The sequence below is a fragment of the Notechis scutatus genome, chromosome 3, assembly GCF_049901735.1.
Source record: "Notechis scutatus isolate UNSWTSFEM ecotype Mainland chromosome 3, rNotScu1.2, whole genome shotgun sequence".
In the NCBI taxonomy this organism is placed as follows: Eukaryota; Metazoa; Chordata; class Lepidosauria; order Squamata; family Elapidae; genus Notechis; species Notechis scutatus.
The window spans coordinates 209,961,490-209,974,719 of NC_142011.1; the positions used below are offsets into that span (position 1 = coordinate 209,961,490).

At 46.5% G+C, this 13,230-nt stretch overlaps 1 protein-coding gene and 1 long non-coding RNA gene across 3 annotated transcripts in view; one reads left to right on the forward strand and one right to left on the reverse strand.

The window, feature by feature from the left end:
• LOC113430887 (fucolectin-like) overlaps nucleotides 1–3,199 on the forward strand; it is a 39,321-nt gene extending 36,122 nt beyond the window's left edge. The window contains exons 3-4 of one of the 2 annotated variants that reach the window (XM_087958939.1): nucleotides 118–418; nucleotides 2,731–3,197. In XM_087958939.1, the coding sequence (XP_087815065.1) occupies nucleotides 118–418; nucleotides 2,731–2,872 (443 nt within the window). In that variant the 3' untranslated portion in view covers nucleotides 2,873–3,197. Of the gene's footprint in view, nucleotides 1–117; nucleotides 419–2,730 lie in introns of both variants that reach the window. The other variant, XM_087958940.1, reaches the window with a different exon arrangement.
• LOC148131591 (uncharacterized) lies at nucleotides 260–6,634 on the reverse strand. The gene is made up of 4 exons (XR_015748313.1): nucleotides 5,762–6,634; nucleotides 3,365–3,569; nucleotides 2,820–2,906; nucleotides 260–389 (listed from the first exon to the last, which is right to left on the reverse strand). It is a non-coding gene; the product is annotated as an uncharacterized LOC148131591 (long non-coding RNA).
• Nucleotides 6,635–13,230: the final 6,596 nt, after the last annotated feature.

Here is a 13,230-nt window from a genome sequence, read left to right on the forward strand (position 1 = left end):
TCACCCCACGCCCCCTCCAAAAGGGCTCCCCTGGCAGCTTTGCACCTTCCCTCCTCTCTCCCTGAAGGTCCCCCGCTGCCTGTCCCCCTTCAAGGCCTCCTCTGTTCTCTCCTGCAGGAGTAAAGGCAACGAACGTGGCCTTAGGAAAGCCAGCCTACCAGTCCTCCATCCACCCCCATGAGCTCCATGGGTCACCAGGCAGAGCCGTGGATGGGGACTGCAATGGGAACTGGAGCCACGGCTCCTGCATCCGCACCAAGCATGAAGCACAACCATGGTGGTATGTAGACCTGGGACACTCCTATAACATCTCCACGGTGGTGGTGAAAAACGTCGAGGAGTGCTGTGGAGAAAACATCTATCACCTTGAGGTCCACGTGGGAGACGCTCTGGAAAACCACGGGAGATCCAATGCTCTGTAAGTTGCGCTGAGCCAGCTGTCACCAGGTGTTTGGGGGCTCCGGGTGGTTAAAGGTAAAAGGTAAAGGTTCCCCTGGCACCTATGTGCTAGTCGTTTCCAGCTCTAGGGGGCGCTGCTCATCTCCGTTACAAAGCCAAAGAGCCAGCGCTGTCTGAAGACGTCTCCGTGGTCATGTGGCCGGCATGACTAAACGCCAAAGGTGCATGGAACACTGTTACCCTCCCACCAAAGGGGTCCCTATTTTCCTACTTGCATTTTTACATGCTTTCAAACTGCTAGGTTGGCAGAAGCTGGGACAAGTAACGGGAGCTCATTCTAATTCAGAGTACTAGGGATTCGAACCGCCGAACTGCCGGCTGTCAGGATTCCAGCAATCACTCTAATTAAATCATGAGTCTCGAGCCCAACTTAAAAAACTTCAAAGGATTCATTAGAGGCGACATACTGGCCCTGCTCTGTATGAAGCCAACTCTGGCATAGGTCATTTACAGCCCCCTGGGACCCTGTTTCCCCCCCTCCCCTCCCAGGTGTGTCATAAATCAGATTCTCCAACTGAGCCCATTCACAGGCTGGGTGGCATCAATCACGTTCTCCAATTAAATATATTCACGGGCAAAAGCTCTGGTAGTTTAATTACAGTCTTTTAAAGATAAAGAGTTGGAATGTACTTTTGCTTTGCTGCATTGCTCTTCCAGATTTCCTTCCTCCCCTTCCCCCTTTTTTTATGGCAACTACTCAAACAGGCCCAGGAATGTTTGATGAGTTGGCATCGACCTTTCTGCTTGACAAGCTCAGCGTCTTAGCCACTGAGTCACCATGTCTGGGTGTTTGGGGTCACCCAATGTTTGTGGATTGCCACACATAGAATCCACAGCTAGTGTGGATGCTTTTGGGGTGCTGTTGAATATGAGGTGCCAACTTTGGCTTAGGACCAAGAGGCCACGGTTCCATTGTATGGAGATTGTGAGTTCACCTCCCTCCTCGCTCCCCCAAGAGACAGGGAAAGGCCTGACTTTGGGCTGATGCCAGCTGTTCACCTGACTCAATTGTGGTCTCAATTAGTTTGGGGTCTGTGTGAATCCCACCTGATAGGGATTTCTGTTAGCTAATGTTAGCTAACATTAGCTAATGTTAACTGTTAGTTAATTTCTGCCAGCATGTATGTTGCAAATCTAGAACATGGGTTCCTTCAGAACTGAGGTTGAACACCTGATATCAGGCCACCTGGCTGTGGTAGAAAAGGTGTTTTTTTTCTCTGCTTTGGATTTGGTGCATGGCGTTTCGGTCACTATTTATTTATCTATTACATTTATATTGCCACCTATTCGCCCATGGTGACGATACCATGGAAAGAATGACCCAAGGTGGAAAAGATGCTTCCATATTATTTTGGGCCAGACCTAGGACTAATAAATCATGAGGGGGAAATAGCAAATAAAGATGGACTCAATCATTGCACTTCACTTAGAGAAACTGCTGCACAATTAGACATTTTCCTTGATAAAGCAATGACAGTATTTTTTAAAAAACCTTACCCCTATAGTTTTCCTCTCATGCCATCCCTCTGCCAAACACCTAATGACCACAATACGGTGTTACGTCTAAGGATATTTACCCACGTGGTATGGCTGTATTACTATTATCTTCCTCATCTGTTCCACAACCTTCTATTGGTATCATTATTATGATTATCCTTTGTTATTATGCTTATTATTCCTTTGTTTGTATGTACATTGACAGCTTCTGCACCGGAGACAAATTCCTAGTGTATCTAATCATACTTGGCCAAATAAAGCATATTCTATTGCTATTCTAATTCTATTCTAATTCTATTCTTATTCCTATATTGTATTGTATTGTATTGTATTGTATTGTATTGTATTGTATTGTATTCTATTCTATTCTATTCTATTCTATTCTATTCTATTCTATTCTAATTTCTATTCTATTTCTATTCTATTCTATTTCTATCTTCTATTCTATTCTATCCCCTATTCTATTCTATTGTATTCTATTCATATTGTATTCTATTCTATCTTATCCCCTATTCTATTCTATTGTATTCTATTCATATTATATTGAATTTTGTTCTCTTCTCTTCTTCTATTCTATTCTTTGCCCAACTAGATTAATTTTTCCAATGAATTTCAATATTAAAGGCCAACTGGAGGCGGAATAGAAGAGGGAGAAGAGCACTGGAGAGCTGGGGGGAGCGAGGGGGGCTGTGTTCTCAGGGGGCGTGGGGGGACCAGCAGGTGGGGGGACCAGAAGGACTGCCCTCCTAACCTGTGACCTCTCTTGCCCCACAGCTGTGGGATTATCCTGGACACCCGCCTGGGCTCCATCACTACCATCTACTGCAACGGGCAGGAAGGCCGCTACGTCAGTGTGCACCTACCTGGAGTTAACACCTTGGCCTTTTGCGAAGTGGAGGTCTATGGCACTCAGTAGGGAAGCCACGTCCTGTTCTGGGGACGATGGACACCTGCAAATCCCAAAAAAACCCCAAAAACTTTAACCTTAGACTGTCTACTATTGACCTCACCCCTTTCCTAAGAGGTCTGTAGGGGGCGTGCATAAGCGCACCAACGTGCCTACCGTCCCTGTCCTATTGTTTCTCTTATTCTTTTATTTTTCTTATATGTACCCATCTCATGTATTCACAACTATGTATACACTTATACTTATTATCTTGTAAACAATTGACAAATCAAATAAATAAATAATAAATAAATAAATAAATAAATCAATCCAAATAAACGGCCTCTGGGCTCCTAAGACGCATTCCTGGGTGTCCTCTGGTCCTTCTTTGGTGGAAAGGGAGGCCTTGGAGCAGGGTGGGATTCAACCTTTTTAAACTACTGGTTCTGTGGGCATGGTTTGGTGGGCGTGGCAGGGGAAGGATATACTGCAAAATCCCCAATCCCTCCCCACCCCACTGACCTGCTTTCCAGCTCCATTATCCTGTGCAGGGCAACCAAAGGAGACCCAGCCGATCAGCTGGGACTCAATGGGAGGCAGAGAAGAGATGGGGTTGGCGGGGCCAGTCAGAGGTGGGATTTGCCGGCTCTCCGAACTACCCAAAATTTCCTCCACCGGTTCTCCAGAATTGGTCAGAACCTGCTGAAGACCACCTGTGCCTTGAGGTCTGTTTGGGGAAAGCAAGGGAAGCCTTCTCAGTATAATAAAATACAAAATAAAATAATACTCCTTAAAAATGAATAAATTAGAAAGAAAACAAAAAGCAAGTAAACTCAAAAGGCTGATTTGATGGACAACTAGGTCTTTTTCTGCTGTCAGTTTTCTACATTTTCTTTTGTTTAGTATCCTATGATTATGTCAATTGCTTATTTAATAGCTTATGACTCACCAAGCCTCGTATCTTATGATTTATGATGATTGTATTTTATTATTATGATCACAATTAATCACTTGTTGCTTGTATGTATACTGAGAGCTTCTGCACCAGAGACAAATTCCTTGTGCACCTAAATTCCATTCTATTCTATTCCTGTTCTGTTCTGTTCTGTTCTATTCTTTTTTCTATTCTATTCTTTATTCTATTCTGTTCTGTTCTGTTCTCTTTTCTATTCTCTTTTCTATTCTCTATTCTCTTCTCTTCTGTTCTCTTCTCTATTCTATTCTATTCCTTATTCTATTCTATTCTATTTTTTATTCTATTCTGTTCTGTTCTCTATTTTATTCTCTCTTCTCTTCTCTGTTCTATTCTGTTCTGTTCTGTTCTGTTCTATTCTATTCTATTCTTTATTCTGTTCTGTTCTGTTCTATTCTCTATTCTCTATTCTCTATTCTATTTTCTCTTCTCTTCTCTTCTCTTCTCTTCTCTTCTCTTCTCTTCTCTTCTCTACTCTACTCTACTCTACTCTACTCTATTCTATTCTATTCTATTCTATTCTTTATTCTATTCTGTTCTGTTCTCTATTTTATTCTCTAATTATCTTCTCATCTCTTCTCTATTCTATTCTATTCTATTCTATTCTATTCTATTCTATTCTATTCTATTCTATTCTATTCTATTCTCTATTCTACTCTGCATCTATTCTGCATTCTATTCCTTATTCTCTTCTATTCCTTATTCTCTTCTATTATATACCCAAGTATATTATATACTCTTCTATATACCCAAGCTCTGTAAAGGACCTTGGAATACTCACCTCTAATGATCTAAGTGCTAGAGCCCACTGCAACTACATAGCCAAAAAGGCATTAAGAGTTGTTAACCTAATCCTACGTAGCTTTTTCTCTGGTAATATCACACTACTAACCAGAGCATACAAAACATTTGCTAGACCAATACTCGAATACAGTTCATCAGTCTGGAACCCACACTACGTATCTGATATTAGCACAATTGAGAAAGTCCAGAAATATTTCACAAGAAGAGTTCTCCACTCCTCTACTCATTGTAGAATACCTTATGCCACCAGACTTGAAATTCTAGAACTAGAAAACCTTGAATTACGCCGTCTTCGGTCTGATTTAAGCATGGTATATAAAATCATACATTGCAATGTCCTACCTGTCAATGAATACTTCAGCTTCAACCATAACAACACAAGAGCACACAATAGATACAAACTCAAAGTTAACCGCACCCAAACTTGATTGCAGGAAATACGACTTCAGCAATAGAGTGGTCAATGTCTGGAATACTCTACCCGACTCTGTAGTTTCTTCCCCAAACCCCCAAAACTTTAACCTTAGACTGTCTACTATTGACCTCCCCCCTTTCCTAAGAGGTCTGTAGGGGGCGTGCATAAGCGCACCAACGTGCCTACCGTCCCTGTCCTATTGTTTCTCTTATTCTTCTTTTATTTTTCTTATATGTACCCATTTCATGTATTCACAACTATGTATACACTTATACTTATTATCTTGTAAACAATTGGCAAATCAAATAAATAAATAAATAAATTATTCTATTCTATTCCTTATTCTATTCTATTCTATTTTATTCCAACCTACTCTACTCCACTGTACTCTATTCTATTCTATTCTATTCTATTCTATTCTATTCTATTCTATTCTATTCTATTCTATTCTATTCTATTCTATTCCAACCCACTCCTACTCTATTCTTTTCTACTCTAATTCTACTCTAGTCTTTCTAAATGTGGTTTCCATATGACAGCAAATGTTTGGCACATAAGGAAGGTGTTGCTTGCACTCGTCAGGCCAGACTGGGGTGAATTGAAAACCCAGGAGATCAGAGGTGGGAGTAGTTCTTACTATCATCTTACCTCTCCAGGTACATAGCAGTAGATGCATAGTACAAATTAGGAAACTTATGATGCCAGAAAACAGGTGTCCTTTACTTACCTGGTGTTTTGGAAGCTTCTGTCTGAGGCCATCAAGTCCAACCTCCTACTCAACTGGTCATCTTCAAAAGATGGCATTCTGGCTACTTTTTTGAAAAGGAGCATCTCTCTCCGTCTCTCTTGATCAGCGTTGCACACTTTCTCAATCTTAGCTGCCGGAAGGTGGGTGGAGTTCAACGGCCAAGCTCTGCTGGCTGGGGAATTCTGGGGGTTGAAGTCCACAAGTCGTAAAGTTGCCAAGGTTGAGAAACACGGTGTACACATTTATTGCCAGAAAGCTTTTTTTCTGACTTTAATTTGGAAATATCCCCTTCTTATGTCCTATCAAGTTAGAACATTGGGGGAGCATTCTGGTTCTCTCAGCATCTCTCAGCAGCTGCAACTCGTGTTGACTTTGGGGGTATGAGTATGGTTGGATCTTGCAAAAACAACATTCATGTTGCTCTTTGCTCCCAGACAACGATGAGATTCTGATGTGGAAATCAGTTGGCATTTGCCAAGGAAGACTATTGTGTTCCTGTCCAGAAGAGAGTCCCTGAACACCCGGAAAGAGGAAGTGACAACCAGTGGAATGTGGGTTGTGTAACATGCCATCTCCCCCACTGCTAACACCTAGTAGTTAGGGGGGAACCACTTGTGGGGGATTTGAAACCAGGTCTTTATTGGGTCCCTGGTCTTCAGCTGCTTTCCATTGGCTGGTTGAATCCTCTGAAGGAAGAGTTCACCCCACGAGAAGGAAGTTAAAAAATATCTGGTACAGAAGAATTTCAATGTTTCATAGTTTGAAGAGCAGCAGCTGTGAAAGCTTATTTGGTTGGCCAGGTGACTGACTCCAGGTGAATGTCTATGGAGATTCTCAGTCATCCAGGTCCTGGTTCTCCCAAAAGTGCTTTTTTTTTTTCAAGAGGCACCTGGACTTTCTTGGCTTTTCTTGGAGGATGTTTCACTTCTCATCCAAGATGCTTCTTCAGCTCTGAGCTGAAGCGAAACAGTTGCCTCTTGAAAAACCACCTTGGCGACAGACTCCAGGTGAGTTTTTAAGAAGTCTGTGGAGACAATGCCAAGACCAGACCCTCAACCCTGGTCTCCTATGAACAGGGAGGGTCCCCACTTTGAGGGACCTTGCTGGAGCAGAACTTGTCCCGGGGACTTTGAAACTCTGTAGCTGTGGATGGCTTGCTCAGGCATCTTCTGAAGATGATGGGAGGTCAATGGACCTTGAGTTCCTCTCCTGGAAGGGCCCAGTTCTCGAGGATCCTGGCTCCTGCAGGAGACCAGAATCTGTTGGAAAAGGTTGCTCCACACACCAGTGGTTTTAGGCTACCGGTTTGGCCTGGTTCAACTGATCCGTTTGCAAAAATTGCTACCGGTTGGGCTGAAAGACGATCAGCTGAGAAGTGGAAGAAGAGAAAAGCGCAGGATCAGCCCTCCCACCCATCCCTACGCTTTTCTCCTCTTTATCCTTTCAGCTGATTGGTGTGGCAGAGCCTCAGCTGGTGTGTGGAAAGCTGCACAAGTGCATTAGGTGCGCAAGTGTTAGGTGCACCCAATAGCCATCCTATGAGAGAGTATATAGGGCTGCCACAGCCACAGCGATGGTTTAGCTAGCTCTGGGAACGAAAGGGGGGAGGTGTAGACCAGGGGTCTCCAACCTTGGGCCCTTGAAGCCTGGTGGACTTCGACTCCCAGAATTCACAGCAAAGCTGGCTGGGGAATTCTGGGAGTCGAAGTCCGCCAGGCTTCAAGAGCCCAAGGTTGGAGAGCCCTGGTGTAGACAGTGGGGGAGGTGTAGAATCATAACAACATTCTTTCCTCTGGGAGCCAAGGACATCCAGCTGGCACCTGGGAAGGTGTGAGAGAAGTTGGCCGGAGTTGGGACATGGCTGTGATTGGACCATGCGATGCAGAGATGGATGCAGGGGAAGGAACTGTGGGGTTTTACTTTGGGTGGGGAAAACGTGGGATTTTAGATTTAGGTTTTCCCCAGATATGCCAATATGATGCCTCCAATAAATTTATACTTTGCAGAAGGACTTTGCCTTGATTCTGTTGCAGGGGTTGCTTGGAACCCTGGCATTCTGAAGAGGAGGATCTTGGGTCCTGGAAGAATCAGAGAAAAACAGGGTTGGAAGGGACCTTGGAAATTTTCTAGTCCAGCCCTTGTCCAAGCAGGAGATCTTATACCCATGATGGTGAACCTATGACAGGTGTGCCAGAAGTGGCACGCAGAGCCCTCTCTCTGTGCACGTGTGCATGTGCCTCCCACTGGGCAGCTGGTCTTCAGGTCTCTGCCGTGCATGCGCTGCAGGGGAGGGTGCACACATGGGGTCACATGCATGGGGGGCAGGTGGGGCGCATGCACAGGGCACATTTTGGGGATGCAGGGTGTTAAGTTTGGAGAATGAGGAGACCAGACATCTGACCAGTGACTTCAACTCTTTAATAATAATAGGAATCAGAATGGAACAGAGCACGTGCTATGGGCAGCAGTAACCCTTTATAGGGTTAGCTGCTGCCTTATTAACCAATGAAACTGCGCAACAGGTTCCAACTACTGACCAATAAGGACAGTCCCAAAAGTAACCAATCAGGGACTGGTTCTGGCCCAATCCCAAGTTGTTGTATAAGGACCAATCAAGTGTGCAGGTTTTCAACCCTTAATTTGCATTTAGGTTATTCACTTTTATTGATTCACAACACCCTCCCCTTGGGTTCCGCTTGAGGGAGCTGTGATAAAATCTCAAGATAGGCAGGCCGTTTGGTCTGCCTGGAAGATTTTCGAGGCTCCACCGGTTTTGTCCAACGTCCGGTTCCGTGGAGCGTTTGGATGACCATTGTTAATTTTTATTTCGCTGCACGGTGATTCCGTGCTGCATTCACTGTGGATGTCTCTGCTGCTGCGTGTTTCTTCAGGGTTTTGCAGTTCGCTTTTCCCCTGTATTCAAGTTCCCTGGCGACATCAACTCCCTCCCCGCTTCACGCCCGGTGCTTCGCTGGGCTGTAGGGCTCCCATTGACCCGCTATTAGTTGTATCAAAGTCAATTCCTCGATACTCCCTCCCCTTGAGTTGTTGAACTGGGAAAGTCATGGCCGCTGGGTGATAATCTCGATCGGAGTTGGTCTATGTGGCGCTTTCCACACCCTCCCATCGCCTGTTAGCAAGCGGTAAGATCTAGGTCCGGTGAGGTGGGTAACGGTGCGGGTATCCATAACGGGTCGCCGGGAAAAGTTTTTGGCAAAGATTAAATCGCCACCTTAAATTCCCCGGCATTTGCTGCTGGAGCCGACAGGTTTTTCTGGTGCGTAAAGCGGGTGGAGTCGGTCCAGGTGCGATCGTATTTTCCGCCCCATAAGAAGTTCAGCGGGTGTTTTGTTGGTCACGCTGTGAGGTGTGATGTGCTGCAATAAGAGGATTCGATTGATTTTCTCGCCGATGTTGCCAAATTCCATTTTATGCAGGGTCTTTTTCACAAATTGTACCATGCGGCTCTGCATGTCCATTCGCCGCAGGGTGCGCGGGCGAGGTCAGCGCATGGGCGGATGCCCCGATCAGCCAGATATTGTTCAAAGGGCAATGCAGTGAACTGCGGGCCGTTGTCCGAGACCAACACGTCCGGAAACCCGTGCAGTGGCAAAGAGTCTGTTTAATTTATTAATAACTGAGTCGGTTGTAGTTGTGTGCATTCGATGAATCTCGAGCCAGTTGGAATAGGCGCCGACAGTAATCAGGAAAGTGTGACCTTTGGTAGGCCCCGAAAGTCAATATGAATACGGGACCACGGTCCCCCGGCGTTTCCCATTCGGTTGGGCTTGCTTTGTGGGGCGTTGCTGACGCCCTGGCAGCGTTGGCACGTAGCGACCCAGGCCTCGATTCTTTGTCGATTCCCGGCCACCAAGTAGCTGCGTGCGAGTGATTTCATCCGCACAATACCCGGATGTCCTCATGCAATACCGCCAGCACAGTCTGTTGCAATTTGGCAGGGATTACGACTCGATCGCCCCACAAGATACAGCCTTTTGGGAAAACAGCTCGGTTTGGCGGGCTTTGAAGGGCGCCCATTCAGGTGTAATTTGGTCCGTCGGCCACCCCGCTCAACCCAGCGAGTATGTGTTGCAGAACTGGGTCACGTTTCATTTCAAAAGCAATGTCTCTAGCCACAAGGGTGGTGCCTGTAGAGATTCAATCTGTAGTGTTGAGAGGGTTGGGGCTGGATCCACAACAGCATCTGGGAGCGGTGTTCTACTCAATGCATCGGCGTGGAGAATCGATTTCTTCGGGCGGTGCTGCAAAGTGTAGTTGTAGGCCGCCAGGAATTCAGACCAACGGGTCATTCTGGGGGACAATATATACGGGTTGGTTTATTACCCGCAATGATCCCCAGTAACGGTTTATGATCAGTGATTATTGTAAAGGCACGGCCATAAACATATTCGTGAAATCTTTAACTGCAGCAACAATAGCTAAAGCTTTTTGTCCAGCTGACTATAATTGCGCTCAGCTTTAGCTAAGGTTCGTGAAAAACATGATGGGGGCTTCCGCTCCATTTGGTAACACGTGGGCCAGAATTGCCCCAACCCCAAAGGCGATGCATCACACGTGATAGTAAGCGGCAGAGTCTCATTGTACTGCATAAGTACTGAATCAGAAGTTAGCAATTTCTTTATCTGTTGGAAAGCATGTTGTTCCCTTTGTCCCCAAACCCACGTTGCTTTTTTGTCTAATAGTCTGTGCAATGGTTCAGCTACTGTTGCTTTGTGGGGTAAAAACACATTATAGAAATTGATAAGTCCAAGGAACGCCTGTAGGTCTGCCTTGTTCCTCGGAGGGTGCCTTTTTAATTGCCCGTAATTTGTCTTCGGTGGGATGAATTCTTGGCTGTCCAGGAGGTATCCCAAAAATTCTACTTTTTCGGTACATAAGTGGCATTTATCTTTTTTTTACTCTGAGGCCTGCATTTTGGAATCTTCGTAAAACCTCTCTGAGTCATTTTTCTAGGGTGTCTTTGTTAGGTGCGGCGATGAGTACATCGTCGAAATATGGGACAATGCCTTTATCCCTTGTAACAACCTTTCCATTAAACTCTGGAAGATTCCAGGGGTGACGTTATCTCGAATTGGAGCCGGTTGCATTTAAAGGCGCCCTATGTGTTACGATCGCTTGTGCCTCGGCTGTGGTTGGGTCTACAGGCAATTGTTGATATGCCTGGGCTAAATCTAGTTTGGCTAAAACTTTCCCGCCGCCCAGAGAATGGAGTAAGTGTTGCACTACCGTACTGGATAAGCACTTTGCTGCAGTGCGTGGTTTAATGTGGCCCGGTAGTCTCCGCAAATTCTTAGGGACCCATCAGGCTTGATTGGCGCCACTATGGGGGTTTCCCAATGGGCGTGGTCGGTGGGTTCCAGTACGCCCTGCGCTATCAGCTTATCAAGTTGTTCGTCGATTTTAGGCTTTATAGGCGAACGGCACCCGACGCGGCTTTAGGCGGATGGGTGCTATTTCAAGGTTCAAGTTAAACGAGATTGGGGTCCCCTTATACTTGCCTAGTCCGTTCGCGAAAACGCGTCTTTGAATTCTTGCACGAGGTCTTCCTCCCAATCGACGCCGGCCTTGTGGACTCCGCCACAGTGATTCCGAGCGGCCTGAACCATTGGAGGCCTAGAAGACTAGGCCTGTCTCGATCCACAACAGTCAGTGGTAGGGCGACGGTGCGGTCCTTGAATGAGACCTGAATCTGCGGACCCGACGACGGGATTCGCTGCCCTGATAGTCTTTGAGTATAACCTTGAGGGTTAAGGTCTTGGCGGCGAATCGCTGGAAGGAGCTGTTGGAGCGTTTTCCACGACACCATCGAGAGGGAAGATCCCGAGTCTACCTCCATCAGGCAAGGTTTGTTTTCGATGGCGACCTTTACTCGATTTTCCCGGCATCAAGGGATGTAGCGTGGCCTATGGTGATTGTTTGGTGGGTCTCTTCCCGCCTGGTTTCCTCACGCCTGGTGGAAGTGGTGGACGGCTTGTTTCTGTAGGAGTGGTTCACTTTTTCTCGGTGTGTGCCAAGAACCGGAAGACTGGAATTCGCCCTGTCGGGGTTTGGAGTTCTGTTTGCTTCTGCAAACCTTGCGATGTGACCGCCTCCCGCAATGGCGGCAAGGTGCGTCAAGGAATTTGCAGCCGGATCGTGGGTGATTCGCTCCACAGCCGGCACACGGTCGAAATGAGTGTTGTGAGGACTGCTCTCTCCGTTCAAGTCGGTTTACCTCTTCCTCATCGCTGTCGGACGGGACTCTAGGTCTTCGTGGTGAGTTGATACCGGTGTCTCTCTGAGCGAGGCGAGGTATCAGTGGCGAGTTTACGTAGCGGTGCGTTGGTGCGGCGCATTTGGGCTGCTGACTTCTTTGTCGCTCTGCTGCTGAGGCTTTTTAAGGGCATCGGTGAGGCTGATGTCCCCTTAGCCATAATTTTGCTCTGGATAGCACCGTCTTTCTAGGCCCAGAACCAAACGGTCCCGGAGGGCTTCTTCCAGGTCGGGCGAACCCGCAGAGGCCTCCTAGGTTCCGGAGGTCCGCGATGTAATTGGCAAGGCTTTCGCCCTTCCGTTGATCCCTCTGGTAATATTCGTGTCTTCTTACTAGGGTCGGTACGGAGGGCGCGTAGTAAGCCCGTAGTAACGGCTCGAGGACGCCCCAGTCCATTTCTTTTACCTCTGCTGGCTTGGCAAGCAACTTTGCCATTTTAAACACGGTTGGCTCCACAATGTGTTAGAAAGATAGCTCTTTTTTTGCCGGTTGTTGCATCTTTCAAATTGTTAGTTTCCAGAAACATCTGGAACCGATCCATGTAGGCCTCCCAGTCTTCGGTCTCTGGATTGAATGGAGCGGGTGGTACGGCACCGCTGGCCATGTCGCCGTTGATGGTGCGTGTTTGACCACGTGCTCTGTAGGTTGCTCTGTAGGTTAGTCAGCTCTTCGGTCTCCGTATCCCATCCTCGTCGCCAGTGTTAAGTTTAGAGAATAAGGAGACCAGACATCTGACCAGTTACTTCAACTCTTTAATAGTAACAGGAATCAGAATGGAACAGAGCAGCTATGGGCAGCAGTAACCCTTTTATAGGGTTAGCTGCTGCCTTATTAACCAATGAAACTGCGCAACAGGTTCCAACTACTGACCAATAAGGACAGTCCCAAAAGTAACCAATCAGGGACTGGTTCTGGCCCAATCCCAAGTTGTTGTATAAGGACCAATCAAGTGTGCAGGTTTTCAACCCCTAATTTGCATTTAGGTTATTCACTTTTATTGATTCACAACACAGGGGGCATGCGCTTTGGGCCGAAAAGGCTAGCCATCACTGCCCTCTACCCTTTCAGACAAGTGGCTGTCCAGTCTCTTCTGGAAAATTTCCAGTGATGGAGCGCCCACCACTTCTGAAGGCAAGTTGTTCCATTGGTTAATTGTCCTCCCTGTCAGGAAATT